Source organism: Ovis aries, chromosome 1, assembly GCF_016772045.2.
Source record: "Ovis aries strain OAR_USU_Benz2616 breed Rambouillet chromosome 1, ARS-UI_Ramb_v3.0, whole genome shotgun sequence".
Classification (NCBI taxonomy): domain Eukaryota; kingdom Metazoa; phylum Chordata; class Mammalia; order Artiodactyla; family Bovidae; genus Ovis; species Ovis aries.
Genome location: NC_056054.1, coordinates 63,054,818 through 63,075,662, shown reverse-complemented (window position 1 = coordinate 63,075,662; position 20,845 = coordinate 63,054,818). Strand labels below are relative to the sequence as shown.

At 37.4% G+C, this 20,845-nt stretch overlaps 1 protein-coding gene across 5 annotated transcripts in view; it reads left to right on the top strand.

The window, feature by feature from the left end:
• Nucleotides 1-20,845, top strand: part of COL24A1 (collagen type XXIV alpha 1 chain) — a 393,929-nt gene that overhangs the window by 170,967 nt on the left and 202,117 nt on the right. For all 5 annotated transcript variants that reach the window (XM_060400630.1, XM_004002153.6, XM_060400613.1 and 2 more), the window contains one exon: nucleotides 19,798-19,851. In XM_060400630.1, the coding sequence (XP_060256613.1) occupies nucleotides 19,798-19,851 (54 nt within the window). The remainder of the gene's footprint in view (nucleotides 1-19,797; nucleotides 19,852-20,845) is intronic.

The following is a 20,845-nucleotide window of genomic DNA, read 5'->3' as shown; positions in this document are numbered from 1 at the left end:
CTCCATGAATGGGTAAAAAATACTTTAGAAATATCAAAACATTTCTGGATATTTTTGAGCTGTCTCGAGTACATTTTAAAAACCCTTTTAGATCTTATTTCAAAATAATCAGGAAGTAGTTTGCGTGTCTGGTTGTTTTTTTGGTGTCAAAAGACATACTCCTAGAGTAGAAGTATGTTTATACAGTCTCTTGGGTTCAGGTTATTGGAAATGATTTTCCTGGTTTGGTCTAGACTTAGATTAGGGTGACAGTATTTGCAAAGCTCACAAGTAACTGAAAATGGATTTCTTTTAAGAAGTGAAAAAAATTTAAAAAGCCAAAAATCTATAGCATACACAAAATAGGTGAGAGCATTCTGACCACTAAAACCAGTAAAGTATTTAGGGCCTGTAAAATATCTACTGATTAAAATAAAGAAAGCCTATGCAGTTCGAGAATTTATACATAGCACAAACTACCAGAAAAACCTGGTCATTTCTAACTTCCTTTACTGTTACTGTGTATATATACTAGATATTATCCATAGCAGAACTTTAAATGCCAGGCTTTCCAAGCAGGCTGCCATAGAATGAGCATTATAAACAAATAAAGCATTGTGAATAAATATGCAGAATGATGAAACAGCCAGAAGTTTGGAGAACTGGCATGTTATGAAGTGTAGCTGCTGCAGAAGGTTATTAGTGGGAGTAGAGAGGAAGTGTTAGGGAATGAAGCTGGAAAGGATATTAATATAGCTATATTTGTTAGTGTACTATAGTGGCAAGTCCTAAAACCCTATAGTAAATGTTTTGGAGACACCTCCTTTAATCTTCACAGCAGTTTTATGAGGTAGATATTACCCCTATTTTATAGATAGTTAACTTATTCCCTCACAGTCACATAACTTTTCAAGTGACTAAGACAGGATTCTAATCCAGACATGATTTCAAAGTCAGAGCTCTTAACCACTTAGTTTGGGGATTAAATTGTGGGAAAGATTTAAGACCATGTTGAAGAGTCTCTCCTTCTTCCATGCGTATCATGAAGTAATCAGCAATTTTTAAGGAGCAAAGCATTGTAGGTGATTTATGTTTTATAAAGATACCTCTTATGTCGCCATGGAGAATGGTTTAACAGGAGAGAAAATGAAAGCAAAGAGATGAGCTAGAAAAAGCTGGAAAAGAAGTTATAAAGATCTGAAGTGTAATAAAACATTCATTCAATCAATAAATATTTACTGACTGCCTCTTACATGACATGACAGACAAGGGCTACAAAAGTGAAAAGTCCTGCTCCCTGTTTTCAAGAAACTTATAATCTAGAGGAATATATGTAGCAAATCCTTTATTATAACTGTGTAAATAGCATATAATATGTGATACTGTGTGAGTACAGGGTTAGGGGACTCAGATTGCACTTTGTAGAGAAGGTAGCACTTGAGCTGACATGATGAATGAATAGGAATTTGCAGACAAGTATGCATGCATGGCATTATATATAAGAGATGTATGGCATTCAAGAAAAGGAAACTTGTGAGAATATGAAGGTACAGTATTTGAAACATATTGTATTTAAAAGTTATTCACTGTTTATGTGAAGTTCAAATTAACTGGACATGCCGTGTGTTATCTGGCAACACTACTGGCCACCTGTCAACTCCCCCCATATATACACAACCATATTTCCTCCTCCCTTTCTGTCTCCATAGAAGAGGTATTCCTCCCCTTCCTCAGTATTCAGGTTTCATAAACGTTTTGTATCAAACCTTCTCCTGGCTCCTGAATGACTTCATGCCATCAATTATCACCTTTATCCTGATCTCTACTGTGACTCAAATTTCCCCACTTTGCCCTTGAAGCCATTTTCATTGCTAATGTTTTAGTTTAGGTCCTATTTATTCTTCACCAGGACTACTGTAGTTCAGTCCAGTCACTCAGTCGTGTCCGAATCTTTGTGACCCCATGGATTGCAGCACACCAGGCTTCCCAGCTTGCTCAAACTCATGTCCACCGAGTTGGTGTTGCCATCCAACCATCTCATCCTCTGTTGTCCCCTTCTCCTCCTGTCTTCAATCTTTCCCAAATTCAGGGTCTTTTCCAATGAGTCAGATCTTTGCATCAGGTGGCCAAAGTATTGGAGCTTCAGCATCAGTTCTTCCAAAGAATATTCAGGTCTGATCTCCTTTAGGATTGACTGGTTTGATTTCCTTGCAGTCCAAGGGACTCTCAAGCATCTTCTCCAACACCACAGTTCAAAAGCATCAATTCTTCAGCACTCAGCTTTCTTTATGGTCCGACTTACACATCCATATGTGGCTTCTGGGGAAGCTTTGACTAGACAGACCTTTGTCAGCAAAGTAATGTCTCTAATTTTTAATATGCTGTCTAGGTTGGTCATAGCTTTTCTTCTAGGGAGCAAGTTTCTTTTAATTTCATGGCTGCAGTCACCATCTGCAGTGATTTTGGAGCCCAGGAAAATAGTCTGTCACTGTTTCCGTTGTTTCCGCATCAATTGCCATGAAGTGATGGGACCAAATGCCACGATCTTAGTTTTTTGAATGTTGAGTTTTAAGTCAGCTTTTTCACTTTCCTCTTTCACTTTCAGCAAGAGGCTCTTATATTTTAAATATAGCAGTGCATACTTGTCTGTCCCAAACTCACAATCTATGCTTCCACCACACCTTTCCACACTGGTAACCATAAGTTCATTCTCTAAATTTGTGAGTCTGTTTCTGTTTTGTAAATAAGTGCATTTGTATCATTTTATTAGATTCCACATATAACTGATATCATATGATATTTGTCTTTCTCTGACTTACTTCATTTAGTATGATAGTCTCCACATCCATCCATGTTGCTGCAAATTGTATTATCTCATTCTTTTCAGTGGCTGAGTCATATTCCACTGTATATACATACCACCTCTCCTATATTATCTGGACTTCCCTAATAGCTCAGTTGGTAAAGAATCCATGTGCAATGCAGGAGACCCTGGTTCAATTCCTGGGTTAGGAAGATCTGCTGGAGAAGGGATAGGCTATTCACTCCAGTTTTTTGGGGCTTCCCTGGTGGCTCAGCTGGTAAAGAATCTGCCGTCAATGAAGCAGACCTGGGTTCAATCACTGGGTTGGTAAGATTCCCCTGGAGACAGGAAAGGCTATTTACTCCAGTATTCTGGCCTGGAGAATTCCATGGAGTCCATGGGATCGCAGAGTTGGACACAACTGAGTGACTTTTGCTCCATGGACATTTAGGTTGCTTCCATGTCCTTGCTATTTTTTTAGAATTTATTTATTTTTGGTTGAAGGATAATTGTTTTACAGTATTGTGTTGATTTCTACCAAACATCAACATGAATCAGTCATAGGTATACTATGTCCCCTCCTCCCTGAAAACATGTCCTGGCTATTGTATGCTGCGGTGAACATTGGGGCACATATGTCTTTTTGAATTATGATTTTCTCCAGATATGTACCCAGGAGTGGGATTGCTGGATCATGTAGTAGCTCTATTTTTAATTTCGTCGGGAACTGTCATACTGTTCTCCACAGTAGCTGGAACAATTTACATTACCAAACTCTGTAGAAGGATTCCCTTTTCTACACACCTTCTCCAGCATTGTTTGCAGACTCGATGGTCGTGAGTCTGAGTGGACTCGATGGTCCTTCTGACTGGTGGGAGGTATTGTCTCATTGTAGTTTTGATTTGCATTTCTCTAATAATTAACAATATTGAGTATATTTTCATATGTCTTGGCCATCTGTATGTCTCATTTGGTTAAATGTCTGTTTAGATTTTCTGTCCATCTTTTGATTTAGTTTTTTTTTTTTTTAATTGAGTTGCGTGTGTTGTTTGTAAATTTTAGCGGTTAATCACTTGTTGGTCTCTTTTTTTGCAAATATTTTCTCACATTCTGTGGGTTGTCTTTTGGTTTTGTTTATGGTTTCCTTTGCTTGTGTAAAAGTTTTTGAATTTGATTAGGTCTCACTTGTTTATTTTTGTTTTTATTTACATTACTCTAGGAGACAAGTAAATATGCTACTGAAATTTATGTCAAAGAATACTCTCCCTATGTTCTAAGAGTTTTATAGTATCCAATCTTACATTTAGGTCTTTAATCCATTTTGAGTTTATTTTTTTGCATGGTGGCAAAGAATGTTCTAATTTCATTTTTTTACACATAGCTGTCCTATTTTTCCAATACCACTTATTGAAGATACTGTCTTTTCTCCATTGTATATTCTTGACTCCTTTGTTGTAGATTAGATGACCATAGGTGTGTGGGTTTATTTCTGGACTTTCTACCCTGTTCTGTCGATGGATGTTTCTGTTCTGGTGACTGTAGCTGTATAGTATGGTCTGAAGTCAGGGAAGGTGATTCTTCCAGCTCTGTTTTTCTTTCTCAAGACTGCTTTGACTATTCAGGGGGTTCTGTGTCTCCCTACAGATTTTAAGATTTTTGTTCTAGTTCTGTGAGAAATGCCATTGGTAATTTAATAGGGATTGCACTGAATCTGTAGATTGCCCTGATAGTATAGTCATTTTGACAATGTTGATTCTTCCAGTCCAAAAACATTTATATTTTTTCCATCTGTTTGTGTCATCTTCACTTTCATCAGCATCTTACAGTTTTTGGAGTACAGGTCTTTTGCCTCCTTATATGGGTTTATTCCTAGGTATTTTATCCTTTTTGTTGCAGTGGTAAGTGGGATTGTTTTATTAATTTTTCTTTCTGATTCTTCATTGTTAAGGTATAGAAATATACGAGATTTCTGTGTATTATTTTTGTATACTGCAATTTTGCCAAATTCATTGATGAGCTCTAGTAGTTTTCTGGTAGTATCTTTAGGATTTTCTGTGTAGTATTATGTCATCCGCAAACAGTGACCATTTTACTTCTTCTTTTCTAATTTAGAGTACCTTCATTTTTTTCCTTCAGTAATGGCTATGGCTAGTACTTCCAAACCTAAGTTGGTTAAAAGTGGTAAGAGTGGAAATCCTTGTCTTGTTCCTGATTTTAGAGGAAATGCTTTCAGCTTTTCACAGCTGAGTATGATTTATCTGCAGTTTTGTCATATGTGGCCTTTATTATGTTGAGGGATGGTCTCTTTATGCCCACTTTCTAGAGAGGTTTTTTTAAAATCATAAATGGATGTTGAATTTTGTCAAAGGCTTTTTCTACATCTATTGAGATGGTCATATGGTGTTGCAATTTGTTGATGTGGTGTATCATACTGATTGATTTGCACATATTGAAAAATCCTTGCACCTCTGGGATAAATCTAAGTTGATCATGGTGTATGATCCTTTTAATGTAGCACTTTTTATTTTTTTATACATAGTAGTTTGTACCTCTTAATTTCCACTCCATCTTGCCCTCAACTCCTTAATTTAATGTTTTAAATTATGCATATCATACTAGGTGAAGAACACAGGATAACTTTGTAAATCCTCTTCAGTTTGTAAATTGTGTTTCTCTTAAATTTTCATTAAGAAAAATGTCAGAACTGAAGAAAGCCAGTTGACGTCCTGAATACTATTATAATACTAATCTTTAACTTCCTTCTCGTTACTTTCTTCAGTTTTAAAATTACAATATTTAAAAGTGTGACACAGACCTGAAGGCAAGACATTTTAATGAATATTAATGGTTGAATTTCCAGTGAGTAGTAATTACTTTTTGGATAACTTTATCTAATTTTTTTCAATAATATGACTTATGGCCTCATTAGCACCAACATTATGAAACTAACTGTTTTTCTACACACCACTGAATTTTAATATCTTAGATGATTTAATCAAGAGAACCAGAAAATTTTAAAAGAAGAGGAGTATGATTTTATGTTTTCTAGGTTGGGAAGGGTCTGTTTTTGTCTCGTTTTTTCATCTTTCCTATTTGCCTTGAAATTGTTCCAGAAATTCTAAAATTGGAAAAATAGAGACATATATATTGACCCTATTCACATGATGTGTTTCTTAGGTTGTATACATTATGTCATGGAAACATCTTAAAACTTTTTATTTTCATATATATATCTTATTTGGAAATTGAGGACAGTGTAAATTATTAAAGTTCTGTTTAGGCTATATAAATTAGTCATCAAGAAAACTATGTGCACTCTATTTGAAATACGTGGTTATCCTATTTGCAAACAAAATGTGTTCCTTCCAGAGAAATTTGGCACAGCTCTAAAAGAAGCCTTTTATTTTCTCCTCATTTTCTGCCAGTTGAATAAAAACCTCAAACTAACTTTGGAAACTTGTGTTAATTATGGTTCCATCCATTGTGGGATTGTGTGTGTATGTATGTGTGTATATAGTTACAAAACATACTTCAGCAAGCCTTCTTGAGAGCTTCCCAATTTGGCAACTGCTTTCATGCATTCCATAACGTTAGCAAAACCACATCCCTTGCTGCTTACTGCAGAAAGCGAGTACCCAGTAAATATTCTCTGTTCTTCAGTAAAGAAAGGAATGATTTATTTGTTGCCATAATGGTTTGTGTTGTTGCTTTGGCTATGGAATTAAAGATGCTAACAACAGGCTGTTCTTGTCTGTTGTATAATATCCCTGTTAAGTTTTTAGAAAAGTTCTATTTGAGAGGTTATGTTACAGAATATATGGAAATAATTTTTTACACTGAATTATTAAAGTATGTTATATGCTTACCTGTATATAGGTGAGCTAACTTGCATTCCTAAATAGTTCTCTGAGATCACAGCAACCCCACCCTGAATAGGCACATTCCAAAGTCAAGATTTTGTACATTGACTTCCTATCTTAACCATTTGATTTTCCAGGCAGCATTTAGTCAGCTGAGAAGTATTTATTGAGTTTGTACAGTGGGCAATGGACTTTGTTAAGCAATTACTTGAAAATAAGATGGCAGAAAGTGAAGAGGAGCTAAAAAGCCTCTTGATGAAAGTCAAAGAGGAGAGCGAAAAAGTTGGGTTAAAGCTCAACATTCAGAAAACAAAGATCATGGCATCCGGTCCCATCACTTCATGGGAAATAGATGGGGAAACAGTAGAAACAATATCAGACTTTGTTTTGAGGGGCTCCAAAATCACTGCAGATGATGACTGCAGCCGTGAAATTAAAAGACTCTTACTCCTTGGAAGAAAAGTTATGACCAACCCAGATAGTATATTCAAAAGCAGAGACATTACTTTGCCAACAAAGGTCTGTCTAGTCAAGGCTATGGTTTTTCCTGTGATCATGTATGGATGTGAGAGTTGGACTGTGAAGAAGGCTAAGCGCCGAAGAATTGATGCGTTTGAACTGTGATGTTGGAGAAGACTCTTGAGAGTCCCTTGGACTGCAAGGAGATCCAACCAGTCCATTCTGAAGGAGATCAGCCCTGGGATTTCTTTGGAAGGAATGATGCTAAAGCTGAAACTCCAGTACTTTGGCCACCTCATGCAAAGAGTTGACTCATTGGAAAAGACTCTGATGCTGGGAGGGATTGGGGGCAGGAGGAGAAGGGGACGGCTGAGGATGAGATGGCTGGATGGCATCATGGACTCGATGGACTTGAGTCTGAGTGAACTCCGGGAGATGGTGATGGACAGGAAGGCCTGGCATGCTGCGATTCATGGGGTCGCAAAGAGTCAGACACGACTGAGTGACTGAACTGAACTGAAGATGAAAACTAAAAATAAAATATATGACAAATCTAGACACCATATTAAAAAGCAGAGACATGTAGAGATGTGAGAGTTGGACCAGAAAGAAAGCTGAGAACCGAAGAACTGATGCTTTTGAACTATGGTGTTGGAGAAGACTCTTGAGAGTGCCTTGGACAGCAAGGAGATCCAACCAGTCCATCCTAAAGGAAATCAGTCCTGAATATTTATTGGAATGACTGATGCTGAAGCTGAAGCTCCAATACTTTGGCCACCTAATGCAAAGAGCTGACTCATTGGAAAAAACCGTGATGCTGGGAAAGATTGAAGGTGGAAGGAGAAGGGCACAACAGAGGATGATATAGTTGGATGGCATCACCGACTCGATGGACATGAGTTTGAGCAAGCACCGGGAGTTGGTGATGGACAGGGATTTTTAAGTATGTAGTGCAGTATTAACTGTATGCATATTTTTGCACAGCAGATCTCTAGAATGTTTTCACCTTGCACCACTGAAACTTTGTACCCATTTAATAGCAACTCCAATTTCCACCTCCCATAATCCCTACAACCATCATTCTTTCTGCTTCTATTAGTCTAAATGGGCATCCCTGGGGGCTCAGACAATAAAGAATCCACTTTAGATACTTCATATAATTAGAATTATGCAATATTTGTCTTTCTGGGACTGGCATATTTTACTTAGCATAATTTCTTCAGGGTTCATCCATATTATGGCCTATGTCAGAATTTCACTCTTTTTGAAAGCTGCACGAAAATAGTCCCTTATACAATAGTTTAAAAATCCATATTTTATCTATCCACTCATACATCAAGGAACATTAACATTGTTCCACTTATGGGCATCAGCTGGACTGCAGCACACCAGGCTTCCCTGTCCATCACCAATTTCTGGGGCTTGCTCAAACTCATGTCTATTGAGTCAGTGATGCCATCCAACCATCTCATCCTTTATCGTCCCCTTCTCCTGCCTTTAATCCTTCCTAGATTCAGAGTCTTTTCCAATGAGTCAGTTCTTCATATCAGGTGGCCAAAGTATTGGAATTTGAGCTACAGCATCAGTCCTTCCAATGAATATTCAGAACTAATTTCCTTTAGGATTCACTGGTTTGATCCCCTTGCAGTCCAAGGGACTCTCAAGAGTCTTCTCCAAAACCACTATTTAGAAACATCAATTCTTCGGTGCTTAGCTTTCTTTATGGTCCAACTCTCACATCCATACATTACTACTGAAAAAACCATAATTTTGACTAGACAGACCTTAGTTGGCAAAGTAATGTCTCTGTTTTTAAAATGCTATCTAGGTTTATCATGGGCTTCCCTGGTGGCTCAGTCAGTAAAGCATCTGCCTGCAATGTGGGAGACCCGGGTTTGATCCCTGGGTCAGGAAGATCCCCTGGAGAAGGAAATGGCAACCCACTCCAGCACTCTTGCCTGGAAAATTTCCATGGACTGAGGAGCCTTGTGGGCTACAGTCCATGAGATCGCAAAGAGTCGGGATATGACTGAGTGACTCCACTTTCACTAGTTTATCATAGATGTTCTTCCAAGGAACAAGTGTGTTTTAATTTCATGACTGGAGTTGCCATCTGCAGTGATTTTAGAGCACCAAAAAAATAAAGTCTGAAAAGAAAGAGTCTGTCGCTGTTTCCATTGTTTCCTCATCTACTTGCCATGAAATGATGGGACCAGATGCCATGATCTTCATTTTTTGAATGTTGAGTCTTAAGACAACTTTTTCACTCTCCTCTTTCACTTTCATCAAGAGGCTCTTTAGTTCTTCTTTGCTTTCTTCCATAAGGGTGGTGTCATCTGCATATCTGAGGTTGATATTTCTCCCAGCAATCTTGATTCTAGCTTGTGCTTCATCCAACCTAGCATTTTGCATAATGTACTCTGCATATACGTTAAATAAGCTGGATGACAGTATACAGCCTTGATATATTCCTTTCCCTATTTGGAACCAGTCTGTTGTTCCATGTCCTGTTCTAACTATTGCTTCTTGACCTACATACAGATGTCTCAGGAGACAGGTAAGGTGATCTGGTATTCCCACCTCTTTCAGAATTTTCCAGTTTGTTGTGATCCACACAGTCAAAGGCTTTGGCATAGTCAATAAAGCAGAAGTAGATGCTTTTCTGATGATCCAGTGGGCATTGGCAATTTGATCTCTGTTTCCTCTGCCTTTTCTAAATTCAGCTTGAACATCTGGAAGTTCACAGTTCACGTACTGATGAAGCCTGTCTTGGAGAAATTTAGCATTACTTTGCTAGCCTGTGAGAAGAGTGCAATTGTGCAGTAGTTTGAATGTTCTTTGGCATTGCCTTTCTTTGGGGTTAGACCCTTTCCAGTCCTGTGGCCACTGCTGAGTTGTCCAAATTTGCTGGCATGTTGAATGCAGCACTTTTACAGCATCACCTTTTAGGATTTAAAATTGCTCAACTGGAATTCATCACCTCCAATGGCTTTGTTCGTAGTAATCGTTCCTAAGGCCCACTTGAATTCACATTCCAGCATATCTGGTTCTAGGTGAGTGATCACACCATCGTAGTTATCTGGGTCATGAAGATCTTTTTTGTATAGTTCTGTTGTGTATTCTTGCCACCTCTTAATAGCTTCTGCTTGTGGTAGGTCCATACCATTTCTGTCCTTTATTGAGCCCATCTTTGCATGAAATAGTCCCTTGGTATCTCTGATTTTCTTGAAGAGATCTCTACCGTTTCCCATTCTGTTATTTTCTTCTATTTCTTTACATTGATCACTGAGGAAGGCCTTGTTATCTCTCCTTGCTATTCTTTCGAACTCTGCATTCAAATGGGTATATCTTTTCTCCTTTGCCTTTTGCTTCTTTTCTTTTTGTAGCTGTTTGTAAGACCTCCTCAGACAACCATTTTGCCTTTTTCCATTTCTTTTTCTTTTTCTTGCAGATGGTCTTGATCACTTCCTCCTATACAATGTCATAAATCTCCGTCCATACTTCTTCAGGCATTCTGTCTATCAGATCTAATCCCTTGAATCTGTTTGTCACTTCCACTGCATAATCGTAAGGGATTTGATTTAGGTCTTACCTGCATGGTCTAGTGGTTTTCCCTACTTTCTTCAATATAAGTCTATATTTGGCAATAAGGAGTTCATGATCTGAGCCACAGTCAGCTCCCAGTCTTGTTTTTGCTGACAGTGTAGAGCTTCTCCATCTTTGACTGAAAAGAATATAATCAATCTGATTTCAGTATTCACCATCTGATGACATCCATGTATAGAGTCTTCTCTTGTATTGTTGGAAGAGAGTGTTTGCTATGACCAGTGCGTTGTCTTGGCAAAACTTTATTAGCCTTTACCCTGCTTCATTTTGTACTCCAAAACCAAACTTGCTTGTTACTTCAGGTATCTCTTGACTTCTTACTTTTGCATTCCAGTCCCCTGTAAGGAAAAGGACATCTTTTTGGGTGTTAGTTCTAGAAAGTTTTGTAGGTCTTCATAGAACCATTCAACTTCAGCTTCTTCAGCATTGGTGGTTGGGGCATAGTCTTAGATTACTGTGATGTTGAATGATTTGCCTTGGAAGTGAACCAAGGTCATTCTGTCATTTTTGAGATTGTACCCAAGTCCTGCATTATGAACTTTCTTTTGTTGACCATGAGGGCTACTCCATTTCTTCTAAGGGATTTGTGCCCAATTAGTAGATATAATGGTCATCTGAATTAAATTCACCCATTCCAGTCCATTTTAGTTCCCTGATTCCTAAAATGTTCACTCTTGCCATCTCCTGTTTGACCACTTCCAGTTTACTGTGATTCATGGGCCTAACATTCCAGGTGTAGGGAAATTTCAAAAATGGTGCTCATCATCACCTCGGTCCCAAAGTCCCAGCTCATACCTGCCTCACTAGCAGTCACTTTAAGATTAGTAAATCAGTCTCCTTCACACGTGGCCCATGAACTTCTCTAACTACTGCTTTTGCAGTGAGTCCCAGAAAGTGTGAGACCATGCATGAGTCCTTCAAAAGGAGTATATCAGATTCCGTAGCCCCCAGTTCCCTTGGATTAAGCCCCATTGAGTTTTGAAAGCCAGATTTTGGGGACCCTTATTTTTTTAGTGCAGCTATTGAGGTTTGGTATAAACCCCTTGTATCTCAGGGAGTAGCCCCAAACCATGAGATCTCTCCCTTAAGGGGGTTGCTTATTGGAGGTGAAATTTTTGATGAAACCATATGTCTACCTCTCCTACTTATCTCAGTGAGGCTTTTTTTATCCTTTGTTGTGGAGGGGGCGGGGGTGCTGTGTAGCTAGTTCTTTTTCAGTGGTAATTGTTCTATAGGTAGTTGTAGATTTGGTATGTCCATGGAAGGAGGTGCCATCTTGGACTACCCCACAATTGCTAGTTTTTTTCAAGGACTTTCACATCTATTTTCATTAAAGATATTGGCCACTAATTTTATGTTCTAGTAATATCTTTATTTGATTTGGTATCAGGGTAACTCTGGCCTCATAAAATGACTTTGAAAATATTCCCTCTTCAACTTTTCTGGAAGAGTTTCAGAAGGATTTACATTAATTCTTTTTTAAATGTGTGGTAGACTTCTCCAGGGAAACCATCCTAGGTTTTGTTATTTCCTGGGAGGTTTTGGATGAATGATTCAGTCTCCTTACTAATTATAGTTATGTTAAGATTTTCTCTTTCTTTATGATTCAGTTTTGGTAGGTTGTGTATTTCTAGGAATTTTACCTGTTTCTTCTAGGTTATCCAGTTTGTTACTGGTATTAGTCTCGTGTGATCCTTTTTATTTGTCACATAGTCAGTGATGCAGAAGTAGATAATTTTTTGGAATTCCCTTGCTTTTTCTATGATCCAACTTATGTCGGCAATTTGATCTCTGATTCCTCTGCTTTTTAAAAATTCAGTTTGTACATTTGCAAGTTCTTAGTTCACATACTATTGAAGCCTGGCTTGGAGAATTTTGAGCATGACTTTGCTAGCATGTGAGATGAGTGCAATTGTGTGGTAGTTTGAACATTCTTTGGCATTGACTTTCTTTGGGGTTGGAATGAAAACTGACCTTTTCCAGTCCTATGGATACTGCTGCCCTTTCCAAAATTGTTGGCATATTGAGTGCAGCACTTTCACAGCATCATCTTTTAGCATTTGAAATAGTTCAGCAGGAATTCCATCACCTCCGCTAGCTTTGTTCACTACCTTTGCTTCCTAAGGCCCACTTGAGTGCATACTCCAGGATGTCTGGTTCTAGGCACACCACCATGGTTATCTGGGTCATTAACACCTTTTTCATGTAGTTATCTGTGTATTCTTGCCACTTCTTCTTAATCTCTTCTGCTTCTGTTAGGTCCTTGTTGATTCTGTCCTTTATTGTGCCCATCTTTGCATGAAAATATGCAATTTTCATGAAGAGATTGCTAGTCTTTCCCATTGTAATGTTTTCCTCTATTTCTTTGCATTGTTCACTTAAGATTTTTTTTATCTCTTCTTGCTGTTCTCTGACTCTACATTCAGTTGGGTATATTCTTCCTTTCTTGTTTTGCTTCTCCTCTTTTCTCACCTATCTGTAAGGCCTCCTCAGATGGCCACTTTGCATTCTTCCATTACTTTTTCTTGAGGATGGTTTTGGTCACCACTATCTGTGTACCCAAATGTTACAAATCTCTGTCCATAGTTCTTCAAGGCATTCCATCCAGATCTAATCCCTTTAATCTATTTGTCACCTCCACTATATAAGGGATTTGATTTAGGTCATACCCGAATGTAGGCATGTAGTCATGTATGGTTATGAGAGTTGGACCATAACGAAGACAGAACACCAAAGAATTGATGCTTTTGTACTGTGGTGCTAGAAAAGACTCTTGAGAGTCCCTTGGACAGCAAGGAGATCAAACCAGACAATTCTAAAGGAAATCAACCCTGAATACTCATTGGAAGGACTGATGCTGAAGCTGAAGCTCTAATACTTTGGCCAGCTGATGGAAAGAGCTGACTTATTGGAAAAGCCCCTGATGCTGGGAAATATTGAAGGCAGAAGGAGAAGAGGGCTACAGAGGATGAGATGGGTGGATGGTATGACTGATTCAGTGGACAGGAACTTGGACAACCTCTGGGAGATGTTAAGGGGATGGGGGGGCCTGGTGTCCTGCAGTCAATGTGGTTGCAGAGAGTTTCATATGACTTGGTGACTGAGCAACAACAACAGCAATACCTGAATGGCCTAGTGATTTTCCCTTCTTTCTTCAATTTAAGCTTTAATTTTGCAATGAGGAGCTGATGATCTGAGCACAGTCACAGTCAGCTCCAGGTCTTGCTTTTGGTGGATGAATAGAGCTTCTCCATCTTCAGATGCCAAGAATATAGTCAATCTGATTTTGGTGTTGACCACCTGGTGATGTCCATATGTGGAGTTGACTCTTTTATTATTGGAAGAGAGTGTTTGCTATGACCGGTGTATCCTCTTGGCAAAACTCTGTTAGCCTTTGCCCTGCTTCATTTTGCACTCCAAAGCCGAACTTGCTTGTCACTCCTGGTATCTCTTGACTTCCTACTTTTTCATTCTAGTCCCCTATAATGAAAAGGACATCTTTTTTTGGTGTTAGTTCTAGAAGATCAGGTAGGTCTTCATAGAACCGTTCAGCTTCTTCAGCATTAGTGGTTAGGGCATAGTCTTAGATTACTGTGATGTTACATGATTTGCCTTGGAAGTGAAACGAGATCATTCTGTTGTTTTTGAGGTTGTACCCAAGTCCTGCATTATGAACTTTGTTTTATTGACCATGAGGGCTATTCAATTTCTTCTAGGGATTCTTGCCCACGGTAGTAGATATAAAGGTCATCTGAATTAAATTTGTCCATTCCTGTCCATTTTAGTTGACAGATTCCTAAGATGTTGTTCACTTTTGCCATCTCCTGTTTGACCTTATCCAATTTACCTTGATTCATAGATCTAACATTCCAGGTTCCTATGTGATACTGTTCTTTACAGAATGGGACTTTACTTTCACTACCAGACACATCCACATCTTAGTGTTATTTACACTTTGGCTCAGCCTCTTCATTCTTTCTGGAACTATTTCTCCTGTCTTCCCTAGTAGCCTGTTGGACACCTATCCACCTGAGGTGGGGGCGGGGAATGGGTGGGGGTCTCATCTTCCAGTGTTATATCTTTTTTCCTTTTCATGCTGTTTGCGGGGTTCTCCAGGCAAGAATGCTGCAGTACTTTGGCATTCCTTCCTCCAGTAGACCATATTTGGTCAGAACTCTTCACCATGACCCATCTGTCTTGGGTGGCTCTGCACAGCGTGCCTTGTACCTTCATTGAGTTATACAAGGCTGTGATCTGTGTGATTATCACATGGTTATTGGTTAGCTTTCTGTGATTGTGGTTTTCATTCTGGAGACTGTGGGATTATAGTTTTTGCTTCTTCCGTCTGCCCTCTGATGAATGAGAATAAGAGGCTTATGCAAGCTTTCTGATTGGAGAGCCTGGCTGTGAGGAAAACTGGGTCCTCCTCTGGTGGGCAGGGCATGCTCAGTAAATCTTTAATCCGACTGTCTACTGATGGGTGAGGCTTTGTTCTCTCCCTGTCACCATCTATGTTTATACTCATAATATTTATTTGGTTGTTTTAGAAATCAATATAAAGGAAATCAAACTACATACATACTTCAGTAACTTAATTTCTGGAAGAGACCTGTTAAAATTTCCCTAGTAGTGGATTTCTCAATTCATCTTTATCAGTTTTATTGTATATATTTAGAAGTTGTGTTCCTCAATGCATAAAAATTTTCTGGTTTTTCTCTTCCTAATGAACATAGGCTTTGATCATTATCAAATGACCCTCTTAATGCTAATAATGTTTTACCCTAAAATCTGTTAGCTCTGGAGTTCAATGTGTTAGTCATTCAGCTATGTCTGACTCTTTGTGACCCCATGGACTGTAGCCCACCAGGCACCTCTGTCTAAGGAATTCTTCAGCAAGAATACTATGATGGGTTACCATTTCCTTTTCCAGGGGATCTTCCCAACCCAGGGATGAACCCCCATCTCTTGCATTGCAGGCAGATTCTTTACCATCTGAGCCACCTACTTCAGCTATTTTGTGGCTGGTAAATTGCTTTGCATAAATCCTCCTATTTTTTAAATTTAATTTTCCTCATTTTTATGTTTTAGAGGTGTTTCCTATAAACAGTCTGTAACTAATTCCCCTTTAACTCAACTTTTATTCCTTTAAGATTATAAATTAATCTTGGAAGAGGAAGGAAAAAGGAACCTGGGCTTATTTGCCTCCCTGAAAGGGTGTTTTGGGAGGTTTTCATCAGGGGTGCCACTTTCACAGGCTAAATAGCTGCAGTGAGAGAATAGCAAAATTGAGTTCTCTTGGATCACTTAGCCCCTCTTCTGGGTTTGGAGCTAAGTTTTTTAAATATATTCTCTAACGTAAAATGTATCTTCATCAATGCCTTTTGAGACCGCACACTTGTTGGTAAGTTTTTGGTGTGAACTTATTTTTAGATACATGTTTTTATTAACCAATCGTAATTCAATACAAAGTTGTTTGCACATCCTAAAAAATTTATGATCCTCCCAAAATAGTTTTTTCTCCTTCATCTAAGTCCCCTTTTCCACTTTGCTAATACTTCTATTCCATTACAACTCTTACTCTAGTTTTTATTTTAAATTGCCTTCTCCCATAGTAAATTATTAATTCATTGAGAATAAAGACTCTATATTATTCATATTTGTATGGTTCAAGACTACTATTACGCTTTTTATTAGACCTTGCACATAGTAGAAAATTAATAAAATGTCTGTTGAAAAAATGAACATATGAATAAATAACTAAACATTAGCTATCCTGTGATGGAATAACTAGAACAAATAATTTCAAGATTTGTATGGAAATACAAAAAACCTCGAATAGCCAAAGCATTCTTGAGAAAGAAGAATGGAACTGGAGGAATCAACTTGCCTGACTTCAGGCTCTACTACAAAGCCACAGTCATCAAGACAGTATGGTACTGGCACAAAGACAGACATATAGATCAATGGAACAAAATAGAAAGCCCAGAGATAAATCCACACACATATGGACACCTTATCTTTGACAAAGGAGGCAAGAATATACAATGGAGTAAAGACAATCTCTTTAACAAGTGGTGCTGGGAAAACTGGTCAACCACTTGTAAAAGAATGAAACTGGATCACTTTCTAACACCGCACACAAAAATAAACTCAAAATGGATTAAAGATCTAAATGTAAGATCAGAAACTATAAAACTCCTAGAGGAGAACATAGGCAAAACACTCTCAGACATAAATCACAGCAGGATCCTCTATGATTCACCTCCCAGAATTCTGGAAATAAAAGCAAAACAAACAAATGGGACCTAATTAAAATTAAAAGCTTCTGCACAACAAAGGAAAATATAAGCAAGGTGAAAAGACAGCCTTCTGAATGGGAGAAAATAATAGCAAATGAAGCAACTGACAAACAACTAATCTCAAAAATATACAAGCAACTTCTGCAGCTCAACTCCAGAAAAATAAACGACCCAATCAAAAAATGGGCCAAAGAACTAAATAGACATTTCTCCAAAGAAGACATACGGATGGCTAACAAACACATGAAAAGATGCTCAACATCACTCATTATTAGAGAAATGCAAATCAAAACCACAATGAGGTACCACTTCACACCAGTCAGAATGGCTGCGATCCAAAAATCTGCAAGCAATAAATGCTGGAGAGGGTGTGGAGAAAAGGGAACCCTCCTACACTGTTGGTGGGAATGCAAACTAGTACAGCCACTATGGAGAACAGTGTGGAGATTCCTTAAAAAATTGCAAATAGAACTACCTTATGACCCAGCAATCCCACTTCTGGGCATACACACCGAGGAAACCAGAATTGAAAGAGACACATGTACCCCAATGTTCATCGCAGCACTGTTTATAATAGCCAGGACATGGAAACAACCTAGATGTCCATCAGCAGATGAATGGATAAGAAAGCTGTGGTACATATACACAATGGAGTATTACTCAGCCGTTAAAAAGAATTCATTTGAATCAGTTCTGTTGAGATGGATGAAACTGGAGCCGATTATACAGAGTGAAGTAAGCCAGAAAGAAAAACACCAATACAGTATACTAACACATATATATGGAATTTAGGAAGATGGCAATGACGACCCTGTATGCAAGACAGGGAAAGAGACACAGATGTGTATAACGGACTTTTGGACTCAGAGGGGGAGGGAGAGGGTGGGATGATTTGGGAGAATGACATTCTAACATGTATACTATCATGTGAATTGAATCGCCAGTCTATGTCTGACGCAGGATGCAGCATGCTTGGGGCTGGTGCATGGGGATGACCCAGAAAGATGTTATGGGGAGGGAGGTGGGAGGGGGGTTCATGTTTGGGAATGCATGTAAGAATTAAAGATTTTAAAATTTAAAAAATAAAAATAAAAAAAGAAAAAATAAATAAATAAATAAATAAATATCACAACATTCTGACCTTTAGTCTGAACATTAAAACCTTAGAGTTCTAGAAGACCATTTTAGATATTAAGAGTTAGAAGTCACAGTATCAGTCAGGATTTTTTTATTGTAAATAAAGAAAACTCAACTAAAATATGATTGTATATGAGAAATTTAGGAATTCAAACACAGCTATACCCAGACCCCCAAAGATATCCTAAAACCCAATCACTTCATTTATTCACTGGTTTCATTCTCAGATTCTCTCCCCTTCTTGGTTTCCTTCTGTTTAGGTTTACATCATCCTTAATGCTATTCTGTCTTCCCAGTTGTTCCACTGTAAGCCAAAAATTTCTTTAGTTGGGCTAACTTGGGTTTCTGGCTCATTACTGAACCAACCACTGTTTCTAGGCATGTGGATTATGCTGATTTAGGTCCTTGTCGCATATCCATCCTTAAATTTAGTCAAGGGTACAGACACCTCCCCTCAAACTACATGAGGACAGACTGCTTCATTAAGCAAAATTGGGATGCTTTTGCCTGAAAAAAAGATGAATATATAGAACAGTATATGTTCATTTCAATAATCCATCTCTTGCTATTAAAAATAAGAAAGCTGAGCAAAACAGCTAGGTTATTGCCTAAACTCATGTAGTTTCTTAAATAGTGCTTATGTACAAAATAAGTCTGTGATAATATATTACAGACTTTTAAGCTTGAACAGTTTTTCATTTTTTGATTGTGTTTAGAACACAGCAATTATAAGCCAGGATATATCATGAAGGAAAGATTCTCATGCAGTCTATCACTCTGCTCCATTCCAAACCAAAAACCAGTCATGTAGGTAGATCTACTATTTGGCATAGTTATTGTTACAGCTAAAAATAAGACTAAACCTTTAATGGTTATAAGCTTACTAAAAGCAATAATACAAAATGTAGCTTTTAAAAAAGAGTTACTTAAAGCTCTGGCTTATTGCCTAGTTAGAGGAACAGAACAAAACAAGAAAAATGTTGCCATGTTAAATAAAAGATATATAATGTTTGCCAAAATAGGAAGATTTTTGTTTTAGTTACTGGATGAATTGTTATTCAAAGAGCATTTGACTTTTAATAGCATGCATTTAGATGAACAAAAGATGTATTTTAATCTTAAAATTGATGATTGTGTTCAGATAGTTACTTTCTTCCGTAAGTTGTTCTCTCTTTTTTACTAGCTTGTATCAAGAAAGGAAGTAAGTTGAAGAACATTTCATATAAATAACGTGCTCCAGACTTTGCTAGTCTCTAAACAGATGTTAAAACACTACATATCTTCTCCATCTGTTTTCAGACTTTGTGGACACTCTATTATCCATCAGTATTTACTGTACAAGTATCAGATTAACAATTAGGCCTATTGCTTTAATTCTAGTACATTTTATGAAAAATGGTCTGGTTGAAGAGTTGACATACTGAGCAGATTATATGAATATTAACATATTGTTTAAAAAAAAGTTTATCAGATGTTTTCCAAGTTTTTGGATGACATGCAGTGTTTTGCTTATCTATCCTCTAAATCATTTTGATAATTTCCCAATGAGAAATGATTGGTATCAAATATTATTACACATCTGAGACTAATGCCTAATGAAAAAGTATTAACAGAGCTAAAAATGTTACTTTGTGTCCTTGTATTACTTTTACAGGGATTCATTGGAAACAGAGGGCCTTCTGGACCTCCTGGTCTCAAAGGAACTCAGGTATGGAGAAAATAAATATCCAGTCAGCAATTCTTTAAATTCAGATTTTTCTATTTTATTTTTTATGGGACTTTAGTTTTGGCTCAAAGAAAACTGCATTAGATGGACAATTTTTTGCCATTGAGGATTTCAAGTTACCGTTTTGTATTGGCAGTTATGGGATGGAATTTGGAATCATTTTAATGTTCTGAATTCACTAAGTGATTTATGAAGTGGTCTCTACAAAATGGCTGAAGAATCTGAGACCATAATCTCCCTCATATGGACTAGAATTTACATTTACCATTTGTGTCTATTTTATATTTCCAACCCATAAATTATTTTTAATTGAATTATGGACTGAGTAAAATGTTTTTAAATAAATATATCATTTAAGAGGTCTGTAAGTGTTCAGATGTGGTAAATATGAACTGTTTAAGATTTAAAAAATCAGTATGTTTAGCAAATATGTTAAATAGAATCAATATATTTATTATTTTAATTTTCTTATAGAATAAAGTATAAAAATTATTTGTTTTATGTTTCTCTGTTTTGTCTACCCATACAATATTTAATCCTTAGAAGAATGCACAAAATTTTATATTTTATGACATTGTAGCTGATTTGATCTCAAAAATGTTGGATCTGCAAATTAAATATAAGGAAACTCTAAACATTGAGCTCCATTTGTATAGGATCTGATATATCTTTATCTCTAAGGCTTAAGAAAGAACTGAGACTCAAAAACATTTGTTGAATAATTAAGAATCAGAATGTGCCGAGAGCAAACAGATTCTGTACCAATAATTTTTAATAAAACAATTTGTACTGAAATCCATCTATTTATATCAGAGATATAGAGTCCAAGAAAGTCAAGTTTGTCCTCATTTCACAATCTCAGTGATTCCTAATGCTGATTTTTCCAATGCCCTAATCACTTTCACTCTTATCTACTCTCAATTTTCTATGTTTATCTTATATCATCTACCAATTTAAAACTAATCCAAAAGTACAT